General features: G+C 36.4%; 1 protein-coding gene across 2 annotated transcripts in view; it reads right to left on the bottom strand.

The window, feature by feature from the left end:
• LOC142230476 (casein kinase I) overlaps nucleotides 1-24928 on the bottom strand; it is a 30146-nt gene extending 5218 nt beyond the window's left edge. Inside the window, exons 1-3 of one of the 2 annotated variants that reach the window (XM_075301115.1) lie at nucleotides 24717-24928; nucleotides 16678-16781; nucleotides 12420-13194 (exon numbers count right to left, since the gene is read on the bottom strand). In XM_075301115.1, the coding sequence (XP_075157230.1) occupies nucleotides 12420-13194; nucleotides 16678-16753 (851 nt within the window). In that variant the 5' untranslated portion in view covers nucleotides 16754-16781; nucleotides 24717-24928. Of the gene's footprint in view, nucleotides 1-12419; nucleotides 13195-16677; nucleotides 16782-24594 lie in introns of both variants that reach the window. The other variant, XM_075301116.1, reaches the window with a different exon arrangement.
• Nucleotides 24929-25335: the final 407 nt, after the last annotated feature.

Here is a 25335-nt window from a genome sequence, read left to right as displayed (position 1 = left end):
CGGACCACAAACCTTTGCTGGCCATATTTGGGAGTAAAAAAGGAATACCGACGCACACTGCAAGTCGACTACAGAGGTGGGCATTAACCTTAATGTCGTATGATTTTGAGTTATCGTACGTGCCAACATCGCAATTTGGGTGTGCTGACATTTTATCTAGACTAATTAACAAAGATCGGAAGCCGGATGAAGATGTCGTAATTGCCTGCGCTACATTAGAAGCAGAGGTGAAATACGTCGCACAGAAAGACATCGAAGCTTTACCCGTTTCATACAGCATGGTTCGGTCAGCTACACAAAAAGACACTTTGCTGCGGAAAATTGCAAAATACATGAACACATCGTGGCCAAAATCTATCACAGAAGATGAAAATGCATTTTTTATTCGTAAAGATGGGCTTTGTGTTATTGATGGCTGTTTACTTTATCTGGATCGTATTGTGATACCCAAGAATCTTCGTCAGCGAGTGTTAAAGCAATTACATAAAGGCCACCAAGGCATTGTGCGAACGAAATCCCTTGCCAGAAGCTATGTGTATTGGCCAAACATAGATAAAGATGTTGAAGAGTTAGTTCGCAAATGTAGTATATGCGCGAAAACAGCAAAGGCGCCACCGAAAACAATGCAACCATGGCCGCTTGCTCAACGTCCAATGCAGCGAATACACATCGACTTGGCCGGGCCAGTAGATCAGACTACGTTTCTTTTGGTTGTGGATGCCTATTCGAAATGGCCGGAAGTGTTTCCTTTAAAGTCAACAACATCGAATGCAATAATTGATTGCCTCAACGAATTTTTCTCGCATTTTGGATGGCCTGAATGTCTGGTCAGTGATAATGGCACCCAATTCACATCACAAATATTTGATACCTTTTGCGCTGAGCGAGGAATACAACACATTTGTACGGCGCCATTTCACCCCCAGTCCAACGGTCAAGTTGAGCGTTTCGTGGACACGTTCAAGCGCTCTTTAAAGAAGCAATCTTCTACAAATAAAGTAAATGGAATTCGGGAATTTCTTCTTTATTATCGAGCTACAGCTCATAATAATGTACCAGGAAACAAGTCTCCTGCTGAGCTTTTTTGGGGAGGAAGGTAAGAATAGACATGGACCTACTCTCAAAGCCAAAGCCCCTTGGGATCACATCATCAAATCAAATGAGCCTTCACCATAAGCTGAAAACCAGACAATTTCAAGTGGGCGATTCAGTATACGCGAAGGTTTTTAAGCAGAATAAGTATTTCTGGGCGCCAGGCGTTATAAAAAACCGAATTGGGAACATAAATTATGAAGTGGAGATTGTTTCCTTTCCCTATTTTAAATCTATGAAGTCACATGTTAATCAGTTACGTTTTCGTTACGCTGAACCTAGCGGAGTAAGTGCGTGGTTGGATGATTTTAATCTCAATATCTCTGACTCGACAAGTAGCGAGAGTAATGGAACCACGGGCACAGAGCGAGATGCAGAAACTCAAGAGCTAGAATCTTCCTCGGTTACTGGAGTAAACACGTTACAGCCGCAAATTGAAAAATCATCCACCCCAGTCGGGAACAACATTACCGAAGGTACACCAGTTAGAAGATCAAGTCGATTAAGACGTAGGCCAGATCGACTTCGTGATTTTACAACCTAAAAGGGGAGATGTTATGGATGGCAACCCACTCCATGAATATCCAGAAGAGTTAAACAATTCGGGTTCTCTCACGCATACATACTAGCCATATACAATTGTCATTACATATTGTAACGGTATACATTTATTTTTATTTGTGCTCAAGTATAGCACAAATAAAAATAAATGTATTAACAATATGCTGATCTTAGAATCATTCCGTTTTGAGTAGTCACGTTGAGAAGAAGTGTACTTGGAAAATAAATAAATATATTGTTCTACCACTTTAATCATTTACGCCTTGTTATTGGGATAGTGGTGAGGACATAACAGTATGCAAGGCGGGCATGCTAACCATTGCACCGCGCATACTAACCATTGTACCAGAGTGGTTACCTCAGTCCTGTGGCGGTTCTTGTTCTTTGGAAATAGGCTCGGATACGTTGCCATAAAAGAAAAATGTAATAAGGTAGCTCTTTTAGAAATATACGAAACGTGTACAACATTTTCACAGTGAATTTAGGATGATGATAAATTGACGTACAGTAAAAGATGAAAGTCTGCCGTCCATTCCTGACGATTTTCATCAGTCCTGACATCATCTACTTCCAAAGTTTAATACAATTGTAACGACCCACCTTTTAGGGCCTTGAGAGTGGTTACATCAGTCCTGTGGCGGTTCTTGTTCTTGGAAATAGGCTCGAATACGTTGCCATAAAAGAAAAATGTAATAAGGTAGCACTTTTAAAAATATACGAAATGAATACAACATTTTCACAGTGAATTTAGGATGATGATAAATTGACGTACAGTATAAGACGAAAGTCTGCCGTCCATTCCTGACGATTTTTATCAGTCCTGACATCCTTTACTTGCAAAGGATTTCTAAAACGTATTTTGACATCTATTTATATATATCGGAATTATCCAATATATTGTTTACGAACGTTTACTTTTGAAAATTACCGAATTGCTGAGATTTTGTAATACATTTGGTAGAGAGTTCTAAAGACATCTGATGAAAAAGAAGATATTAATATTTATAAACGTATATACATCTGTAATAAATACACATTTTATCTTTGGTGGAAAGGAGATATTTATAATTCGTAAAATTGAATTATATTTCCTCTTCTTTTAATTATATTTGTTTCTCTTGTTAATTAATAAAATCACTGATTTTATTCAATGTAATCATAATTGTGTTGTACGGTGAAACCTCACAAACACTCTGAAAAGAGAACCAAAGCGGACAATTTTCGTGTGACGTTTGCTATTATGTTATCAAACTAAAATTAACCACTCACGCCTACCAAATGCGAGCAACATTTCGGCAACCGTGAATGTCCACTTCTGAGAATTTTCACCGCACATTTCCCGCTATTGAGTGCAACTTTAGAGTATTAATTTCAGTTGTTTATCATTTTGTATTTTGATTATCTGTGAGTTAATACCAATTTTCATATCAGATAATGTTCACTCAGTTCATAAGAAATGCGGTAACGAAAATCAGAAAATCCCTCCCATCATTTAATCCATTACCGCCCTCTGTCCCCATATTAAGATACCTGTTTAAAGTCAAACAATTATGAGCTACCCGCTATTTTTGTAATTTTATATACACGTATGACAGCTTTATACTCCATTTGATCTATAAACAAAGACACTTGGTCGCATTTGATAAACAAGTGATATATTCAATGTGTGTTATTCTTATTATTCGGTTAACTTTCGTAAAATAATTTCACTAGTTTTATGTGTACCAAGTAGGGGTTTCTTTTTCCCGGACTTTTTGCATTCCCGGGAAAGTGGGAATTTTTTTTCGAATTTCCGGGGATCCCGGTCAAAGGGAAACCTGCTTTGATGTGGAATACATTTAGACATTTGAATAAATTACAAATAGCCTAAAGCTACGGTTATAACGCGCTCTCTGGACAACCAAAGGGTGATACGGTCAAAATTTGGTCAAGGGAAAACGCGTGTAAATCGGTGAAATCCTTTATTTAAAAATTCAAATTAAATTTATTTTTCAAGTTCAATTAGTATAAAATTCAGGAAAAATATTCAGTTAGGCTTTCGCTTTTCCAAATCCGAATAGCCGAGCCTCACGCTTGACACCTACCATCAGATTTTGTACAGCCACCTTGTCCACATTCTTCGCCGCAGAAAGCCAGTTTGCCTTGAACTGCTGCTCGTCCTTAGCAGTTTTTTGGTCTTCTTTAGGTTCCGCTTGACAATAGCCCAGTATTTCTCAATTGGGCGGAGCTCTGGCGTGTTGGGAGGGTTCTTGTCCTTGGGAACCACCTGCACGTTGTTGGCGGCGTACCACTCCATGGCCTATAATGGCAAGATGCCAAATCCGGCCAAAACAGTACGGAACAACCGTGTTTTTTCACAAAAGGCAGCAGATGTTTATTCAAACACTCTTTCACGTAAATTTCTTGGTTGACAGTCCCGGAAGCTATGAAAATTCAAACCACAGGTACAGATGGCTTGCCAAACCAGATATTTCTTTGCGAACTTTGACAGTTTTATCTGCTACCTTTCCCCTTCCATTTGCCGTATAAAACTCTTGTCCCGGAAGCTGCTTGTAGTCAGTCGTATTCTCTAACACCTCCCCTCGAAGTAGGACTTCATCTAGGCGACTTCAATTACTCCCAGCTCTTGAATATGTCGTTGATGCTTACTGGAACCAAGGCCCTTCGTGAGTACGTCGGCTGCCATATCATCTGTTCTTTTATATTCAAACTTAATGCACGAATTCAGTGTCTGTTGCAAAAATTGGTGCCGAATATCAATGTGCTTGGTACGTGAGTGATACCCAATGCTATTTATTAATTTTTGGGCGCTTTGGCTATCGTTAAAAATTGTAATATTATCTTCTGGTAAACCGATCTCTTCCAAAATTCGTTGAAGATACAATGCCTCTTTCGTAGCCTCGGTCATGGCAAGCAACTCTGCCTCTGTGCTTGATAATGCCACCGTTCTTTGCTTGCGAGCTTCCCAACTGATAGCCCCAGAAGACATTATGAAGGCAAATCCAGAATAAGATCGTCTATCGGATAGATTCGATCCCCAGTCGGCGTCTACCACTCCATACAATTGAATATTACTCTTAGAATACTTTAGCCCGTAGTCGATCGTTCCCTTTAAGTATCTTAGTACCCGTTTAGCAGCTTGCCAATGCTCGCTATTGTAATTGGAGTTGAACTGACTTAAAAAATTGACGGCAAACGCAATATCGGGTCTAGTGCTGATTGCCAAGTACATGAGGGCGCCGATCAAATTTTGGTATGGGTATTTCTGCATTGTTGTCAAATCTGGTTTTAAAGGTTTATCCAATTTACATTGTTGTTCCAAAGGTGTCATAGCCGGTTTACAATCTTTCATTTTGAAACGTCGAAGAACTGATTCAATATATTCCTTTTGCCCTAGTGATATTTCACCATTTTCCAAATTCTGGTTGAATTCTATGCCCAAACATCTGTCAACCTTTCCGAGATATTTCATCTCAAATGTTTTAGCTAATGATTTCCTTATATGATGTAGCATCTTGCTGTCATTTGTAGCTATTAATAAATCATCGACATAAACCGTGAGCAACATTATTTTTTCTGCCTTCTTGCTTATGAATAAGCAAGGATCCTGTCTCGATGGTTTTAGTCCCAGTTGTTGCAGTCTCTGACTCAATTTTTGGTACCATACTACTCCCGATTGTCGCAGACCATATAATGCCTTAACTAATTTACATACCGGATTTTTATATGTCTTCATATCATTTAACCATTTTTGGCCAATATACTTGGCTTGTCGGCTCTTCTCAGCGCTCGTTCCAACTTTTTCATTTCGTGACAATTTCTGCAAAATTTCTTCCAAACAATCTGGTATTTTCATAAAAACGTCCTCTGCGAGATTTCCGTTTAAGTACGCGGTTACGAAATCCATCTGATGAATCTCCAGATCTTTTTTAGCTGAAATTGCCGATATTAATCGTATGGTGGATGATCGAACTACTGGTGAATAAGTTTCCGAAAAATCCTCCCCTGGACGTTGGGAGCACCCTTTTGCCACTAAACGAGCCTTTTTCTTATCGATTTTGGTACGAAATACAAATTTGTTGGCAATAACTTTTCTATCCTGTGGTTGTTCGGCAATCTCCCAGGTACCGTTTAATATTTGTGCCAAAATTTCATCTTCTATTGCCAAAAGCCATTCTGAGCCATCTGTGGAATTTATCGCCTCGTCACAAGAAAGTGGTTCGTCAGCAAAAGCAGCATTAATATATTCACAGTCTTCGAAACCCTCGAAATCATCCATATCTGCATCACTATCATCTATACCACTATTGTCGATAGATTGTTGTTGCTGTTGGTCTGTGGATTCTTCTTCCTTTGCAGGTATCTCAATCTCGAATTGTGATTTTGAATCTCCATTTGTAAATGGCTCAAAAGCATCTCCAAAAAATTCATCGGTAAACCTGACGTCACGACTGATTATTATATGGCGTTTTCTTGGCGACCATAGTCGATATGCCTTTGCTTCATCAGAGTAGCCAACCAAAATGCATTCTTCCGAGCGAGAATCCAATTTTCCATTTGTCTTGTCCTTTATAAGGACATACGATCGGACACCAAAAATTCTCAGATGTTTAATTGATGGTTTCTTACCTGACCATAGTTCTATTGGCAATTTCCCATTCAACGATTTGGCGGGACATCGATTTCGCAAGTAATTGGCGGTGTTAACAGCTTCCGCCCAAAATGTTGGTGGCACTCCAGCTTGCCTCATCATACATCTAGCCATTTCGAGCAATGTCCGATTCTTCCGCTCCGATATGCCATTTTGTTGAGGGGTATGAGGAGCTGTCAATCGTCTTCTAATACCTGCATCTTCTAGGAATTCATTAAATGGCTTGTTTATGTACTCGGTTCCGTTGTCGGATTGAAGATATTTTATTTTATTGCCAGTCAATAACTCTGCCGATTTCTTAAACTTTTTGAAGGCTCCAAACACATCTGATTTTTGCTTAACGAAATACACCTCGCAGTATCTAGAATGATCGTCTATGAATGTGACAAAGTATCTCGATTTCGAATGTGAATCAACTCGCATGGGTCCACAGACGTCGCTATGGACGATCTCCAATAATGCACTGGTACGATTTTCAGTTCCGCCACTGAAGCTGTTACGGGTCTGTTTCTCGCTCAAGCAAACCTTACAAGTTGATAATCGTTGACTAGGCTTTATCGTGATACCCTGTGCACTTTTTGATTTGACCATCAATTTTAAATCCCGTTCATTTAGATGTCCTAGTCTTTGATGCCACATATCCATATCATTCAATTTTTCCCTTGCCGAATTTACGGACTCAATGGTGTTTAAAAAATAGAGGTTGCCTTTTCGTACCGCTTTGCAAATCACATTTCCATCTTCAACTATGAAAGCCTCATTCTTCTCAAAATTCACCTGATAGCCTTTGTCAGTTAATTTTCCAATAGACAATAAATTTGTGCGTAAATCTTCAACATACATTACGTCCCTTATTATAAAAGGCTTCCTTTGCCCATCATCAATGACATTTACTCTCACATTACCAATTCCAGATATGTCGCTCATTTCACCATTTGCCAAACATACGCTCTTTTTTATCTCCTTCATGTCTACAAATCCTTCTTTGAATGCACTCATATGTGAAGTGCAACCGCTGTCAAGACACCATTCGTTGGAATTGTCAAATGTTTTTAAAGCAATATCAACACAATTAAACAATGATTTCTCTCTTCGCTCATTCTCTTCAGCATGATTTGCGCCTTGTTTTGATCTGCAGTTTCTTGCGAAATGCCCAAATTTTCCGCATTTGAAACAACCCTGTTTTTGTGCTTTTGTTTGTGGTTTTGCATTCTCATTTTGGTTCCCTCTTGTTGACTTTTGAAAATTTCCGTTGACATTGTCCCTTTTTGGCTTTGCATACATTGCATTATGTTCATCCCGTTCGCTTTTTGCTTTGCGTGATTGGTCCTCTTCAAGGATTTTGACTCTAAGCACCTCGGGTGTTGGGAGTTCGTCTCTAGTTTCCAATGCACAGCGAAAAGTTTCAAATGAGTCAGGCAAACTATAAAGAAGTAAAATTGCGAGTAAATCGTCTCCAATGGTAACATTTATTTCTTTAAGTTTGCTGACTGCATCGAAGAAGTCGTTTAAGTGCTCTCTGGCATTATCACCATCCTTCATGCGTGCCAAGGCAACGCGTTTCAATAGTGTGGCCTTCCTGGCCGGACCCTTTGATTGGAAGGTGGATTCCAATTTCAGCCATATATCCCTTGATGTGTCACACTCAGTTATAAGGCCCAATTCTGATGGTGCCATTGACAATAATATGTCCGCACTGGCCTTTTGGTCAGCAATCTTCCACTTTGCGGCAGCATCACCCTCTGGGCATGGTGTTGTACCACTTACATACGACCATAGGTCATTCTTTATAAGAATTGCACGAATTTGCAATTTCCACGTACCATAATTCTGGGAATTCAGGGGTTCTATTCGTATTGTGTTGCCCGACATATTTATTTTCAATAAACGTATACTTCCAAAGTAGTCTGATTTATTTTTTAACTCGTTTTCCCGAAACTGAGCCTGGGCCCATAACCTGTTGTTAATTCACTTGTGGTTTATTCCAGACTAACTGGTAAAATTTGAATCTTAGTACAATAGGATAAAGTAATAATAATAAATGACATTTCAAAAGAGATTAGATAAAACATGAGTACAAAAAGATGTTACAAAACACAGTGTTGTAATTTATTTGATAATATGCAGGTAACTACTTCGTATTCTCTAACACTACCTTCTTGTAATTCGATAGTCCGGCTCGTTTTTTGGCTCGATGCACGGTTGTAAACGATACACCCAGCTTATTTGCGTCATCTCGGAGAGAGAGGTTAGGGTTTCGCTTGAAACTACCGGCAACTCTCTTTGTCGTCTCAGCGGCTTCCGGTTTTCGATTTCCCCCCGATCCAGACTTCCTGGCTGTCGACAAACGTTCCCCAAACACTTTAATTACATTTGTAACGGTTGATTTGGCAACTTTTAGCGATTTTGCCAGCTTTGCGTGCGAGTAGCTCGGATTTTCGCGATGCGCGAGCAAAATTTTGATACGCTGCTCTTCTTGCTTGGACGGCATTTTGACAACTGAAGAGTGAATTCCAAAATCAAAATAGGAGCAACATTCTACACACACACACCTTCAAAATGAGGGGTGTTCAGGTTTTTTAAATGCAAAATTTAAAGAAATACGTCAAGTTTATATTGACCAAATTTTGACCGTATAACCCTTTAGCAATATATAAATACTATGTTATTCTCTTACATCAGCCATAAATCATACTAAAATACGAAATATTTTGTAATACAAAATATTCTGCAATGGTTAAGGCAGTTTCTTTGGGTATAGTTTTCGGAAGAACACTATTAATATAGTGGGATTTTTTGTAAATAAATTTGAAATTAAAGTAACTATCTTAAAAAAGGTTGGAATTTTCTTATTTCATAAAAACATCCTTGCAATAATTATGAAATTTTGAAATTATACATTTGCCAACGTGGGTTACATAAGGTAAAATGTCCCGTTGTTTTTAAAGGTTTACTCAGTCTAACAGTCTATCGGAAGAAATATGAAAATCATAAATTTGGAAGTGCAAACTTCTTTTTAACAATTGGGGCCCGTTGGATTCTGGATTAGAACCTACGACTATGTATGTTCCACAAGGCAACTACTACGTCTGGGTACCATAGTTATTCACATTACACTTCCAAAATCCACTTTAACTAGATTTCAACTGTCATTTGCCATATAAAACCCTCTATTATACATAAAATATTGTAAAGAATATGTCCCGGGAATTCCCGGAATCCCGTTCCCGGGAAAAAACCCTAGTACCAAGTGATCTAAAGTCTATAATTCTTTGCATATAATATCTCGATTGTGTGTAGATAGAACTGTTAAGACCTGTATTTGGTTTTTCCAATTAATAAATTATTGATAAAAACGAGCTCGAGGTTTGAGTTTTCATTTTTATTTTTATTCAATATTTCGTCTTTTCATTGAAAGACTTCATCGGGAAAATTTTTCTGAGTGTACAAAAAGAAAAAGAAAATATATACACAAACATTGAAATACATACAAAACACTTACGAAAACAACAAAAATATTACACCCACTATTGAGTAGAACCTAACGACTCGGAGTCTGTTGTCATACTAACTATTGTTCTTCCGCGCTTTTGTTTTTCTGATCAGATTCCTGCAGCTTTGTGCCAAATTGTCAGTGTCTGCCTTATATATAAAAAAAAAAACAAGTTTATCACATAAAACTGTTAAGTTTATTGTAATAAAAAGTGTAGAATTGTACTACCAGATAATGGAGATTTTTGGAGAATTTCGTACTTAATCTGTCCAATGTTCCCACATGGGGACACCCTTTTTTCTAAAAAGTGTCAGGTTCTATATTTAAATCTTTTTATTTAGTCGTTACTGAGTTAATAAAACCACGTAAAATCAATTTTTGTCAGACAGTTTCATTTTGGGCGTTGGTTAATATTTGTTTGTCAATTTTTCTGTTTACCAAAAAAGAGTAAGAAATCGTTGATATCAACAGAAGTAAAAAAAAGTATTGCATTGCAAAAAAAACTTTATGAATGTCTTTCTAAATATTACATGAGAAATTCGCGTATTGACAAATAACATTTGAAAACGAGTTGGATTCCAATATTTTTCAAACGTATGGAAAAGGTTCAAATTACAATGTATTTTCCTTCTTAAACATATAACAAATCGTCCTGAAATTTGACAGATTAGTTTTTTTGTCTGCAAGCAGAAGTTCGAAGATGAGCTCTATCAGTCCGGGGCAATTTTTACCCGATTAGCCAGAAATTTAAAATCCATGTTTTCTTGTAGCCCTCATATAGACCGAACTCCCGATTTTAATTATTCTAGAAACCGCAATTTTAATCCGGTTTTGCAAAAAAAATGGAAATCTAGAAGTAATATAGGCCCATAAATAGGTATGACGAATATGGTGTATATCGGTCCATGTTTTGGTATAGCCCACATATAAACCGATTTCCCGATTTTACTTCTTGGGCTTCTAGACAGTGCAATTTTTCTCCGATTTGCCTGAAATTCGAAACCTAAAGGTATATAGGTCCACAAAGACTTGTCTACTTTTTTTAAATTTTTAAATTTTACAACACATGAAAATCAAAACTTTTTGATTTTTGAAAATGTTAAGTCATATTTAAAAAGGTAAATTTTTTTATTGTGATCTTGGATACAGAGAATGAAGCCGACCCATTTTTGTCGGCGGCGGCTGACACTAAAGTTTTACCTCTGGCGGCGGCGGCTTGACGACTAAGCCGATATAAATTTGTCCATTCGGCGGCGCACAATCTTCCATTATAAAATCAATTTGAAGTTATTCGAATGGTAATGAGATTAGTTGTACAACCAATCTTACAATCAAATTTACATTTAGTTAAAATTTTCTGAGCTAAATATTTGCAAAAATGTTATAGCAGTTTGAAATTGATTGATTGTGGATGGAAGGTTCAACATTTTGGCAAAAATACTACAATTATTATTATATTTTTCTGATTTAAATCGATATTTTTGATGAATTGGCGGCTTAATTTGAGTCGAGATGAGTCGACATATTCTCTGCTTGGATATCGTTCTATTATCTTTTCTTATCAAATTAATAACTTCAGCCGAACCCCACTGGGCCCTGAAGCTGGCAGCCCAGGGATGACTTTTCCAGACCATATATTGAAACACATTTTGTAATATCCGTTTTTACCATATAAATTTGGATCCCCATCTTCTTCCATTTGGCCTCAATGGTCACATTTCTCTGGAGGAGCGTCCACTTTTTTCCAGACCATATATTGGGCCTCCCAAAAACATTTTGCAATATCCGTTTTTTACCATCGGATAGAGGACCAAATGATCTATATTTCACATATAAATCTGGATGCCCATTTTTCCATTTGATCACATTTCTCTCTGTTTCGTATATTTAGTATATATATCGTTTCCGTTTCTTTGATTAAAATTTCGATTTCTTTCCGTTTGGGCAATGTATGCCATTTTCTATGGAGGATTATCTAACAAAAATATTATTCGTATATCACTCATTTGTTTTCACATATAGATGGCGCTGAAACAAATATTCATAAGCGGATTTATTTTCCCTTACATTGTTATATGACCATATTGAGAAAGTCGTTCAATTAAGGAGTGTAGAGAAAATATTTGTGGCAGGCACGATCAAAAAATCCTAATAGGGGATTGGTTGTATAACGGTTTATATATTAAACATTTCTATTCAAAAGTAAGTGTGACAAACACTTCGATCCACTACAAGAAGAATTGGAAATGTAGTATACGATTTATCCTATGGTAAAGAATACAAACATTTAAGATAAATATGTTTGTGAAATTTTTTGGAAAAGAGCGATGGTCTGCAATTTTTATAAAACTTGAAAACTTTGCATACATAACGAATGATAGTGAAGAAGATTAGGCTTTTCCCGCATATGGAACTCTTGAATTTGGTCCAATATTGATCAAATTAAAAAATAAAATTAATTAAAAGTTCCGACTTTGAATATCCATGGATTTGTTGAAATTTTCTCATTTTCTTTTCAGGCAATGCAAATGTGATGTTCGAAAACTGAAATTCAGAATACTTACGTCTTGCACAATACATATAGTTGGTAAGACAAATAGTTTCGTAATATTTTCAAAATACCTGAATAACTGGCGAAGATACATATAATCTGGCTGCTCGTCAAAACGTAAACTGCGACAATAATTCAAATACATCGAAAATTCGGCTGGAAATCCTTTGCAAAGGACTTCTATTGGTGTGGACATCTTCTTTTCGGAAATCTTTTCATATTTTTGCTGCTTGTTGGTGGCTTTCATTCCTTGCCAGGGTAAAACACTACGGTTAAAGTACATCATAACATAGCCCAGTGATTCCATGTCATCTCTGCGGGACTGCTCAATGCCCAAATGGGCATTGATTGATGCATAACGTGCAGTTCCAGTCAAGTTTTTATCTTCTCGGTAAAGAATGTGTGCGCGTGTTGTAGGATCTCGGTACTTTTTAGCCAAACCAAAATCAATTAAAAACAATTTATTGCAATGGCGTCCAATTCCCATTAGAAAATTGTCGGGTTTTATATCACGATGGATAAAGCACTTCAAATGGATATATTCCAAGCGACCAATCATTTGGTCAACCAACATCAATACAGTTTTAATTGTAAAATGACGCGTACAAAAGTTGAACAAATCTTCCAATGATGGTCCAAGAAGGTCCATTACTAAAACGTTGAAATTCTTTTCTTTGCCATGATGACGAATGCGTGGAATACCCACACCACCACTTAAAATGCGATACAACTTTGCTTCATACTGAAGCTGTGGATGACGAGCAGATGTACTTTCCATTTTTACGGCGACTTCTTCGCCACTCTGTATACTTATTCCAAGGTATATGTCTCCAAAGGATCCACTGCCTACAATCGGAAAAAGAAGACACAACAAAAGATTCAATAGTGAGATGATTGCTTAAAACCGAACAACTTTATTAATTACATAAGAACTTAATATATGTATTAGCAAGTTATTCTAAATTATGTTCTACTTCACCGAAATAAAAAAATCTAGTTTGCGTGGTGAACCACGTAGTGGACGTCCAAAAACAGCAACAACAACAGAAATTGTAGCCAAAGTGTATGATATGGTATTAAATGATCGACGACTAAAAGAGCGTGAAATTGCTAATATCATGGGCATTTCAAATGATCGAGTCCATTTAATTTTGCATGAAGAACTACTGATGCAAAATCTTTCTGCAAGATGGGTGCCGCATTTGTTAACAGTCGATTAAAAACGCATAAGAATGAACATTTATCAAGCTTGTTTGGATCGTTTTAAGCGAAATAAAATGGATTTTAAGCGTCGTTTCATAACTGTTGATGAGACAGGGAGCCACCGTGGTGCAATGGTTAGCATGCCCGCCTTGCATACACAAGGTCGTGGGTTCGATTCCTGCTACGACCGAACACCAAAAAGTTTTTCAGCGGTGGATTATCCCACCTCAGTAATGCAGGTGACATTTCTGAGGGTTTCAAAGCTTCTCTAAGTGGTTTCACTGGAATGTGGAACGCCGTTCGGACTCGGCTATAAAAAGGAGGTCCCTTGTCATTGAGCTTAACATGGAATCGGGCAGCACTCAGTGATAAGAGAGAAGTTCACCACTGTGGTATCACAATGGACTGAATAGTCTAAGTGAGCCTGATACATCGGGCTGCCACATAACCTAACCTAACCTAACCTATACTCCAGATACAAAAGAACAATCCAAACAATGGACTGAAGTTGGAGGAAGTGCCCCAAAGAAGGCAAAAATAATTCAATCGGCTGGTAAGGTTATGGCAACGGTTTTTTTGGGACTTCAAAGGTATTTTATTGATTGACTATCTGTAAAAGGACAAAACAATAAATTCAGAGTACTATTGCAACCTTTTGGATAATTTTTCATCAAGACAACGCACCAGCACACAAAGAGTGTTTTAACAATGGCTAAAATGAACGAATTATGGTACAAGTTGCTCGACCACCCGCCTTATTCTCCTGATTTAGCTCCCAGTGACTTTTACTTGTTCCCAAAAAATTTTACCTCAAATGAAGATGCAATTACAATTGTAAACCACTATTTTGAAGACCTTGAGGAAAACTATTTTAATCAAGGGATAGAATTGCTAGAAAAGCGTTGGACTAAGTGTATTGAAGTTTCAGGAGATTATATTGAAAAATAAAAATATTTTTGAAAAACTAACTATTCTCTTTCATTGATAGGGTAAGAAGTTTCCGAACCGCCCTCGTACTTACTATGTGCTGGACTTCCTTGGTTGTACGTTTAATGATTTCGTGAATATTAGAAATGTGTATATGTTTAATAAGATTATCAGGGCTCAGATGCCTTTATTTGTAGTTGAATTGTTTAAATTTGGTAGGTCTACTAGAAATTCCCATATTGTAATTCCAAAGTTATGTTCTGTGTTAGAAAAATCGTTTCTTGTAAGAGTTGCTCGGGTGTTTAATATTTTTTTATTCTAATATCATTAGAACATAGATTTTAACTATAAGAAAATATTGCGTTAAACTGGATCATCGGTACCAGTCCTGTGATAGATCTATCAGTGGCAATTTGCACCAATGTCCCGCTGGAAAACTATCAGAACGATTTTTATAGAAAGTATCTTCCAAGATAGGTACTGATTTTTTCACTCAGTTTCCAGAGTATGCTTAAAAAGGGTAGTGACTCCGCTAGTGGAGACGGACAGTAAGGGTGAATCGTACAGACAAGGGTGAAACATATAAATATGGACGTGATCTTTGAGTCTGATCCATAGCACAAGACCACCACCGTGTACACACAGGGCAGACAAGTAGTTTTGCACCAACTAACAGGTTGGCTGATAAGTCCCCGGTCTGACACATAGATGGCGTCGCTAGTATTAAATGCATATTATTTTTATATAGTACCAACCAATGATTCGTGTCAAAATTTGACGTCTGTAAGTCAATTAGTTTGTAAGATAGAGCGTCTTCTGTGAAGCAACTTTTGTTATTGTGAAAAAAAAATGGAATAAAAGGAATTTCGTGTTTTGATAAAATACTGTTTTCTGAAGGGAAAAAATACGGTGGAAGCAAAAACTTGGCTTGATAATGAGTTTCCGGACTCTGCCCCATGGAAATCAACAATTATTGATTGGTATGCAAAATTCAAGCGTGGTGAAATGAGCACGGAGGACGGTGAACGCAGTGGACGCCCGAAAGAGGTGGTTACCGACGAAAACATCAAAAAAATGCACAAAATGATTTTGAATGACCGTAAAATGAAGTTGATCGAGATAGCAGAGGCCTTAAAGATATCAAAGGAACGTGTTGGTCATATCATTCATCAATATTTGGATATGCGGAAGCTCTGTGCAAAATGGGTGCCGCGCGAGCTCACATTTGACCAAAAACAACAACGTGTTGATGATTCTGGGCGGTGTTTGCAGCTGTTAACTCGTAATACACCCGAGTTTTTCCGTCGATATGTGACAATGGATGAAACATCACTACACTCCAGAGCCCAATCGACAGTCGGTTGAGTGGACAGCGACCGGTGAACCGTCTCCGAAGCGTGGAAAGACTCAAAAGTCCGCTGACAAAGTAATGGCCTCTGTTTTTTGGGATGCGCATGGAATAATTTTTATCGATTATCTTGAGAAGGGAAAAACCATCAACAGTGACTAATATATGGCGTTATTGGAGCGTTTGAAGGTCGAAATCGCGGCAAAACGGCCCCATATGAAGAAGAAAAAAGTGTTGTTCCACCAAGACAACGCACCGTGCCACAAGTCATTGAGAACGATGGCAAAAATTCATGAATTGGGCTTCGAATTGCTTCCACACCCACCGTATTCTCAAGATCTGGCCCCCAGCGACTTTTTCTTGTTCTCAGACCTCAAAAGGATGCTCGCAGGGAAAAAAATTAGCTGCAATGAAGAGGTGATCGCCGAAACTGAAGCCTATTTTGAGGCAAAACCGAACGAGTACTACCAAAATCGTATCAAAAATTGGAAGGTCGTTATAATCGTTGTATCGCTCTTGAAAGGAACTATGTTGAATAATAAAAACGAATTTTGACAAAAAAAATGTGTTTTTCTGGCTACTGAGGCAAGTTGCCTATTCGACTTCAACTATTTAGTCCATAGTGATACCACCGTGGTGAACTTCTCTCTTATCACTTTGAACGGATTTACCCTTTACGAAATAATCAAAATAAAAAATCAGAAAATTAATCTCTGCAACTGACAATTTTTTTTTCGCGGAGAAATACGGATCGTGTATATGCTTTATATGAGTAGGATGTATGGAAAAAAATTAATAACACGAAAATATATATGAATAACTGGTCTAGGTTTAAAAATGTTCAATATTACCTATTTTGCGACTAAGCCTGTATTTGCCGCCAACGATCACATCCGATCTATTTTTTATCAGGTTAAATTTATCCATTTTGGGAAGATTTTCGGCTTCTCAGCTTCTGTAAATAAAATTTATTGAATAATAATTTATTAAAGCATCCAAATATATTGCTGTAGGTAAAATTAATTTGTTTACAAATATATAAACATATCATTAGCTTAATGTGTAAAGGTGCTAAGTCAACCTTTTACAAAAAAAATGGATTAAGATGCAGATCGACAGATAAATCAAAAATACATAGTATACCAAAAAAATATATATATATTAAATATCTGCATTTATCTCAGTTTGGTAATGATGTGTAAAAGTACCAAGTCAGCACCTGTTAAAAAGTCCAATTTTAGGTTGAGAAGCCTTTGCTAAAAAATTTTAATAGCAATTTTTGTGTGCGATTTTGCGGAAAGTTTACTGCTTGTATTGATAGCATTTATGGTAACTACATTTACAGTTTTTCGAAAATAGGTTTAATTCACAATTTATTAAATTTTTTGTCTCTCCTTCAAAATGTCACCTTTACACATTAAGCTAACGATATATGCCATCAAATATCTTAAGAAAGTATTAACATTTGTATTTTTTTGATTTCATTTATTATTAAGAATATAACAATCATTTCATTTCATTTGTTATACTATTAAGTGATACAAAAGTCTTAAATAGACCTAAAATCCTGCATCTCACAAAATTGTAATGAAATATAAACTTCAAACATGGTATAAAAAAAGTAGATAACAATCTCAAAAACAATGGTGTAGAACCCAGAATAATATATTTATAAATAGTAAGTAATTTATAAATAGTAAAAAATTGTTTGCTTGGGGACTTGGAGTTTGGTAAGGAATTTACAGAAATTCGTTGGGGATTTTTGAAAATAATTTTGCATATTTTTGAACAAATGGTTCCGTTTCAACATACCCAGCAAAAACTAGGTAACCACATCTCATTACAATTGACATTACCAGGAGTAAAGCTGTCATTACACGTTCCATTACATTGCGGCGAGTTATAATGACTAACTTGTAATGACAAAAATAAATACTTCTCGGTAATTTTCGAATTGCTATTCTCAAATTTTTAGGCAGTTGTAGTTAATATAATTATTCACATAATCGAGCACTTACATAAAAAATCAAAAAAAAATATGTAATGTAGCGGTAATTCTGAAGATTTTGCCGTTAGGAATTTTTTATCACAAATATTTCATAATAATTGTGTTTAATGACATTATCATATTATGTTTTAAATAAATGCTTTCTTATACCTCATTCACATTACACTACCAAAATGCGTTTAAACTAAATTTCAAATGCCATTTGCCTTATAAAAAAAGGGATTTAAAATCCACTTTTAGTAGATTTCGAACTTAATGTGAATTGGCTATTGGATATATTGTATCGTAATTCACGAATCCAACTACCTTAAACAACCTACATTTATTTCTATTTTAAGTGTGAAATTAATTTGAGTGTAATCTTATTTAGATTATTTATTAGAATTTTTTTATTTATACAATATTCGTTTCTATTCAAGTAGTTCTCCTATTACAGCACCACTCGCCATATTTTGATCCATTGTAATCGGCAATAGAAATCAATATTTTCGAGATTTGGTTGCCTGAGACAATAAGAGGCTATTTTGCAAGTTTTGGTGTATCTACGAATAAGTCATTACATATTAGGTGATTATATGCTTTAAATGCACTACTTATTTTATGGCCGAAAGTATGCCTGGGAAGAAGTACTTCCCTCCTAGGACATGCGTATGTAAATGTAATCCGAAGCGATGCCAATTAATAAGTGGTTATTAATTTTTAAATAGGCTTACCTACAAGATTACCGGGTTATGAGAGTTTTTGCTGGGTAGAGAAACTAGATGTAAATAAAATTTATAGTGAATATGATTTACTTGTTTTTTTTCTACTTGAAAGAAGGTCTGAAAAGCCAATGTGATTCCACAAAACATAATTCCACAAAGCATACTTATCGTAAATTGTAAACATTTATGATACCCTACGTACTGAAGATATTGCTTTACCATTCTGTTCCTAACATATTGAAATATTATTCTCGCACTTCATATATTCTGTTGTCATGGTAAAAGTTCTGAATAGACCAACCGTACCGGTTTGTCCATGAGTCATCTTGATGTTTAAGGAAAAAACTTTTGGTTGCAGTAGTTGGTCGCGGTGGTATGACAAATGGACTATATCACCGATCTTTTAAAGGCTCCCGAAGACTCATTTGTTCAAGCCAACTGCAGCTCGAAACGTAATGATTGCAAACCAAAAAAAAAAATACCCATATATAGCCTATAATAATAAATTATTAAATATATATAAATTGATATAATTAAAACCTTCTTAAACAAATCAATTGAAAGAAAGAAAGCTTATTGTGTTGGTACTTCGGACTAAAAATTGGCACAGTTTTCTTCTTTTGCCATATTTTTGCTCCCGCTTTTTTTCCCCGATTTTTTTACAGTATTTTATATGAAACATTACCAACTATACTACAAAAAATGATTTTTACTACCGTTGGGTTAATTTATACATAGTAAAGATGATTAATAATAACGAAACTATGGAGTAAAATAGTTTTAGTATAAGCTTCCAATTTCTTTACCTATTTCAATATGTTACTATGCAATAGTTTGTCCGACCACATCAAAGGAAGTTTTCCTTGAGCGGGATCCCGGGAAATTTGAAAAAAGAACTGCTTTCCCGGGATTGGAAAAGAAAATCCTAGTTAGGTGGCAGCTCGATTTATCAGGCCCATTTAGACTATTCAGTCCATTGTGATACCACATTGGTGAACATCTCTCTTATCGCAGAGTGCTGCCCGATTACATGTTAAACTCAATGACAAGGGATCTCCTTTTTATAGCCGAGTCCGAACGGCGTTCTACCTTCACAAATGTCACCAGCATTACTGAGGTGGGATAGTCCACCGCTGCAAAACTTTTTGGTGTTCGGTCGAAGCAGGAATCGAACCCACGGCCTTGTATATGCAAGGCGGGCATGTTAACCAGTGCACCACGGTGGCTTATTCAAGCCCATAAATTTAAATGTCACTGAGTATTTTTCCTAATTTTTTCCATAAGACGAAGGTATGGACATTAGGAGCTAGAAAAATACTGTCAGCTCTGCTCTAAGGACTGATTTGCATAAATCATAAATAAATAAAATAAAAAGAATAATCTTAGATGAGAGAAGCAAAAAACTTGAAGAACTCAAAAGCATGACACCTGAATGGAAAGATTCAAGGCCAACGGAAGTAATAGAAATTACATACTCCTCTCTATGTTACATTGGAGGTTTCTGGAGAACATTGCCACTAGACCTACATTTCCCTGAAATGCGAACAGCTTAGCGAGCAGAGGCTCAATAGGACAATGTAGAAACTGATGACATTAGCACCAGGGCTCCCAATAAACACAAGCATTGGAGAAATGCTTATATTCAATACGCTTTCAAACATTTTTTCAAAGAATTACCTTAAAATTCAATTTGAGAAATTGTTGAAAAAATCGCGTTCTCAACAAAAAACAGGCATTACCCACAACAGTAGAATTCAACACGTTAGCAACAATCTCACAACATATTAGCAACAACTTTTCAAACTAAATTTAATTTTAATGCTTCAAACCTATTGGAAAATTTGTTGAAGGCAAGCAATTTGCACGGCCATTTGAATTAATGTTGAATATGGGATTCACTATCAAATTGATATGGTGTTACATGTGACAAATACTCATCCTTGTATTTGTTGGGCTGTGGAGTGGAGCCAATTTTGCTCGATTCCGACTATAGCATTTTTCATCACTCCGACTCCGGAGTGTACTAAATCCCCTTTTAATAACAAAATAAGTCTATATTTCAAATTTAAGGCCAAATGGCTTCTATATTCAATAAATTAAATTATGATAGAAGTCTATATAGACGCCCGTCATAATATGAACAAATAACAACAATCATATTTATTTATTTCTACATAGCAAACAAATTACATAAATTACAAACAAAATTTACTTAACCATAGTATATTTGGCTCAACAGCCGTATATATACACAAAAATGATCACCAAAAACAAAATCTAGACCGAGAATATAAAGGGTGATTCTTTTGAGGTTAGGATTTTCATGCATTAGTATTTGACAGGTCACGTGGGATTTCAGACATGGTGTCAAAGAGAAAGATGCTCAGTATGCTTTGACATTTCATCATGAATAGACTTACTAACGAGCAACGCTTGCAAATCATTGAATTTTATTACCAAAATCAGTGGCAGAAAATCCGCTTTTTTATCGACAAATTTTGTTCAGCGATGAGGCTCATTTCTGGTTGAATGGCTACGTAAATAAGCAAAATTGCCGCATTTGGAGTGAAGAGCAACCAGAAGCCGTTCAAGAACTGCCCATGCATCCCGAAAAATGCACTGTTTGGTGTGGTTTGTACGCTGGTGGAATCATTGGACCGTATTTTTTCAAAGATGCTGTTGGACGCAACGTTACGGTGAATGGCGATCGCTATCGTTCGATGCTAACAAACTTTTTGTTGCCAAAAATGGAAGAACTGAACTTGGTTGACATGTGGTTTCAACAAGATGGCGCTACATGCCACACAGCTCGCGATTCTATGGCCATTTTGAGGGAAAACTTCGGAGAACAATTCATCTCAAGAAATGGACCGGTAAGTTGGCCACCAAGATCATGCGATTTGACGCCTTTAGACTATTTTTTGTGGGGCTACGTCAAGTCTAAAGTCTACAGAAATAAGCCAGCAACTATTCCAGCTTTGGAAGACAACATTTCCGAAGAAATTCGGGCTATTCCGGCCGAAATGCTCGAAAAAGTTGCCCAAAATTGGACTTTCCGAATGGACCACCTAAGACGCAGCCGCGGTCAACATTTAAATGAAATTATCTTCAAAAAGTAAATGTCATGGACCAATCTAACGTTTCAAATAAAGAACCGATGAGATTTTGCAAATTTTATGCGTTTTTTTTTTTTTTAAAAGTTATCAAGCTCTTAACAAATCACCCTTTAGCTCCTAATTTGAATATTTCTTTTGGAATCCACAATTCTTGCAAAATGTATGGAAATCTCATAGTGGCAAATACCAAACTAACCTACCCTAATCTCTCAAGATATGAGGATCGGTTTATATTCGAGAGCTATATCAAAAATTGCCCGGTGTACCCTAAGAACAGTGTCTTAAAATAATATTGAAAATATAAATAAAATTAAATCGATATTTCGAAATTTTACAAATAGAATTTTTGATGGCGGGCACTAAACTCGATCGATTCGGTCAATCTTTTAGTATAACATTAGAAGTTGGAATGCAATTACTGTCAGAAAGTTCATTGATCGATTGAAGAAACCAATGGAATTTTATTTACGTGAAATGCTAATATTGTGAGTTATAAAAGGTTGGCTGATAAGTCCCCGGTCTGACACATAGATGGCGTCGCTAGTATTAAATGCATATTATTTTTATATAGTACCAACCTTCAAATGATTCGTGACGTCTGTAAGTCAATTAGTTTGTGAGATAGAGCATCTTTTGTGAAGCAACTTTTGTTATTGTGACAAAAAGGAATCTGGTGTTTTGATAAAATACTGTTTTCTGAAGGGAAAAATACGGTGGAAGCAAAAACTTGGGTTGATAATGAGTTCCCGGACTCTGTCCCAGGGAAATCAACAATGATTGATTGGTATGCAAAATTCAAGCGTGGTGAAATGAGCACGGAGGACGGTGACCATCAAAACATCAAAAAACTCCACAAAATGATTTTGAATGACCGTAAAATGAAGTTGATCGAGATAGCAGATGCCTTAAAGATATCAAAGGAACGTGTTGGTCATATCATTCATCAATATTTGGATATGCGGAAGCTCTGTGCAAAATGGGTGCCGCGCGAGCTCACATTTGACCAAAAACAACAACGTGTTGATGATTCTGAGCGGTGTTTGCAGCTGTTAACTCGTAATACACCCGAGTTTTTCCGTCGATATGTGACAATGAATGAAACATGGCTCCATCACTACACTCCTGAGTCCAATCGACAGTCGGCTCCGAAGCGTGGAAAGACTCAAAAGTCCGCTGGCAAAGTAAAGGCCTCTGTTTTTGGGATGCGCATGGAATAATTTTTATCGATTATCTTGAGAAGGGAAAAACCATCAACAGTGACTATTATATGGCGTTATTGGAGCGTTTGAAGGTCGCGGCAAAACGGCCCCATATGAAGAAGAAAAAAGTGTTGTTCCACCAAGACAACGCACCGTGCCACAAGTCATTAAGAACGATGTCAAAAATTCATGAATTGGGCTTCGAATTGCTTCCCCACCCACCGTATTCTCCAGATCTGGCCCCCAGCGGCTTTTTCTTGTTCTCAGACCTCAAAAGGATGCTCGCAGAGAAAAAATTTGGCTGCAATGAAGAGGTGATCGCCGAAACTGAGGCCTATTTTGAGGCAAAACCGAAGGAGTACTACCAAAATGGTATCAAAAAATAGGAAGGTCGTTATAATCGTTTTATCGCTCTTGAAGGGAACTATGTTGAATAATAAAAACGAATTTTGACAAAAAAAAGGCGTTTTTCTTTGTTAGACCGGGGACTTATCAGCCAACCTGTTAATAATCTAGCAAAAGTTGGTAAAATACGACATTCTTCCAAAGGAGTTGAAACGAAATCATTAAATTTGAAATCAATTTCGAAACCAGCTATAGAAAGGTTCTGGTATCTAAGCAAGATATCTGAAGAGTTTTTAATATGGCTGAGCACACAACTAATATGGCTACTTGGATGTACCAAGGAACTGCAAATTATAGGAGAGGCATCTATTTTGCAATTATCACACAGATATCTGTGATAAGACGTCTTGTCCTGAGGGCCTTCGCCAAATAGAACGACTATTACATGAACTACCACGATTCGGAAGAGAAAATACTTCTTGAAAGAGTACTCCGTTTTTTAGAGAAAAAACATAATTAGAAAATATTAGGTTAAATATAAATGGAAATTCCTAACAGTATTAGGTTTTTCTTTGTGAACACTGTATCACAATGAACTTCTTGTTCAAGTGACCCTGAAGTAAGAAGTTGCCACAACAACCTAACCTAACTTACACTCAACCAATTGAAAAATATATACAAATCTATCTTGCACTTGTCTTTCAAGGCAATCATAAGGGAAGACCATTATATGCTGTCATGGTCGCAGTAGGAAATAGAAAACCAATCCACATTAAAGCTAAATTCCCAATAAAATTTTTAGTGGTCACTATAGTTATTCTATAATTACTTCACAGACAAATGGTACAAATACGCTAATTTTATTATGACAATTGCGTATTATGCTCAGATGGCTTGGATGTATTTTAGTTTTGCTATCTAATTATATACCCTTCCAATTTGAAATTCGGATACAATATCTGAGAACACATAAGACTTCTCTAGCCTATGTATCTTGTTACTCGAAAAACATGATTCATTTTCCATAAGCACGTAAGACATGATAAATCTTCCCGCTAGCGATGAAATTAGTTGTGAACATTTTTATTGTTTCGCTGAAGTGCAGCATCGATTAAAAACAACCCAAACTATCTATATACGCATGAATTATCATATATGGAGTCAAACAAGCACACTAAGTAAAATTCGGTTAACGTTATAACAAAAAAGTATATATATATGCCTGAATCTTAACGTGGCTTATAAGATATTTTCCAAACACATCCAGTTTTTCACTTGACTATAGGAATTATTTACGATTTTCCACGAAATTGAAATGGAAAATCGTGGTCTGTTTAAAATTATTGATGAACCAAACATTGTATATATTCTAAGGGAAATATATGCAAAATATTACGTATTTAAATTCCGGAGACACTTTAATTTAGCTGCTGTATCTTAAAATAATTTTCCACTATGAACAAGGAATTGTCGTGTACACAAAAAAAAATGAAAAAATGATTTCACAAAATGTCTTACCAATGAACAAAATGGTTGTCTCAAGGTAGACGTTTTACACCGTTTCTTTGTCGAAATAAAAAAAATATAAAACAGAAACTTTGGTGGAAACTCCCAATACACAATTTGCAGCAAATTCTGGGCAAATTCGCAAAATTTTAATTTTTGTATTATTCTTTATAATTTTCTTTTTCGAGGAAACTCGTCTCTGGCAAAAGTATCGAATATATATAAATGGTAAATCGACCACGATTGTTGTCGATACAACCACTCTATATCGATTAGTAATTCTTATAATCGATATTTACTTAAAGAGTCCATACAATAGCGAAGAAGTCCACCAACAATACAAAATAATGAAGAACTAACACATGCAACGTTCATGATTTTATTTAGGTGAGTGGGTACTAAATTCGTGTTCCAGAGGAGTGAACACAGGGTACACTTACAACGTAGAAACAGTAAAACTAACCCTGGCTAAACTCTAGATTTTTTCCAAAAATTCAAATATGGTAGAACTCTAAGAGTAGATTACAACAACAAATTTATTTTTTCCTAGCGGAAGTAATCGGGTAATCGGTTATTCGGTTCGTAAATCTAAGTAAAGAATCGTTTATAAAAGCGTTTCTGGGGAACCGAT

This window comes from Haematobia irritans, chromosome 3 (genome assembly GCF_050003625.1).
Source record: "Haematobia irritans isolate KBUSLIRL chromosome 3, ASM5000362v1, whole genome shotgun sequence".
NCBI classification, from domain to species: domain Eukaryota; kingdom Metazoa; phylum Arthropoda; class Insecta; order Diptera; family Muscidae; genus Haematobia; species Haematobia irritans.
The sequence above is the reverse complement of the archived record's forward strand: the minus strand, read 5'-3'. Positions and strand labels throughout refer to the sequence as shown.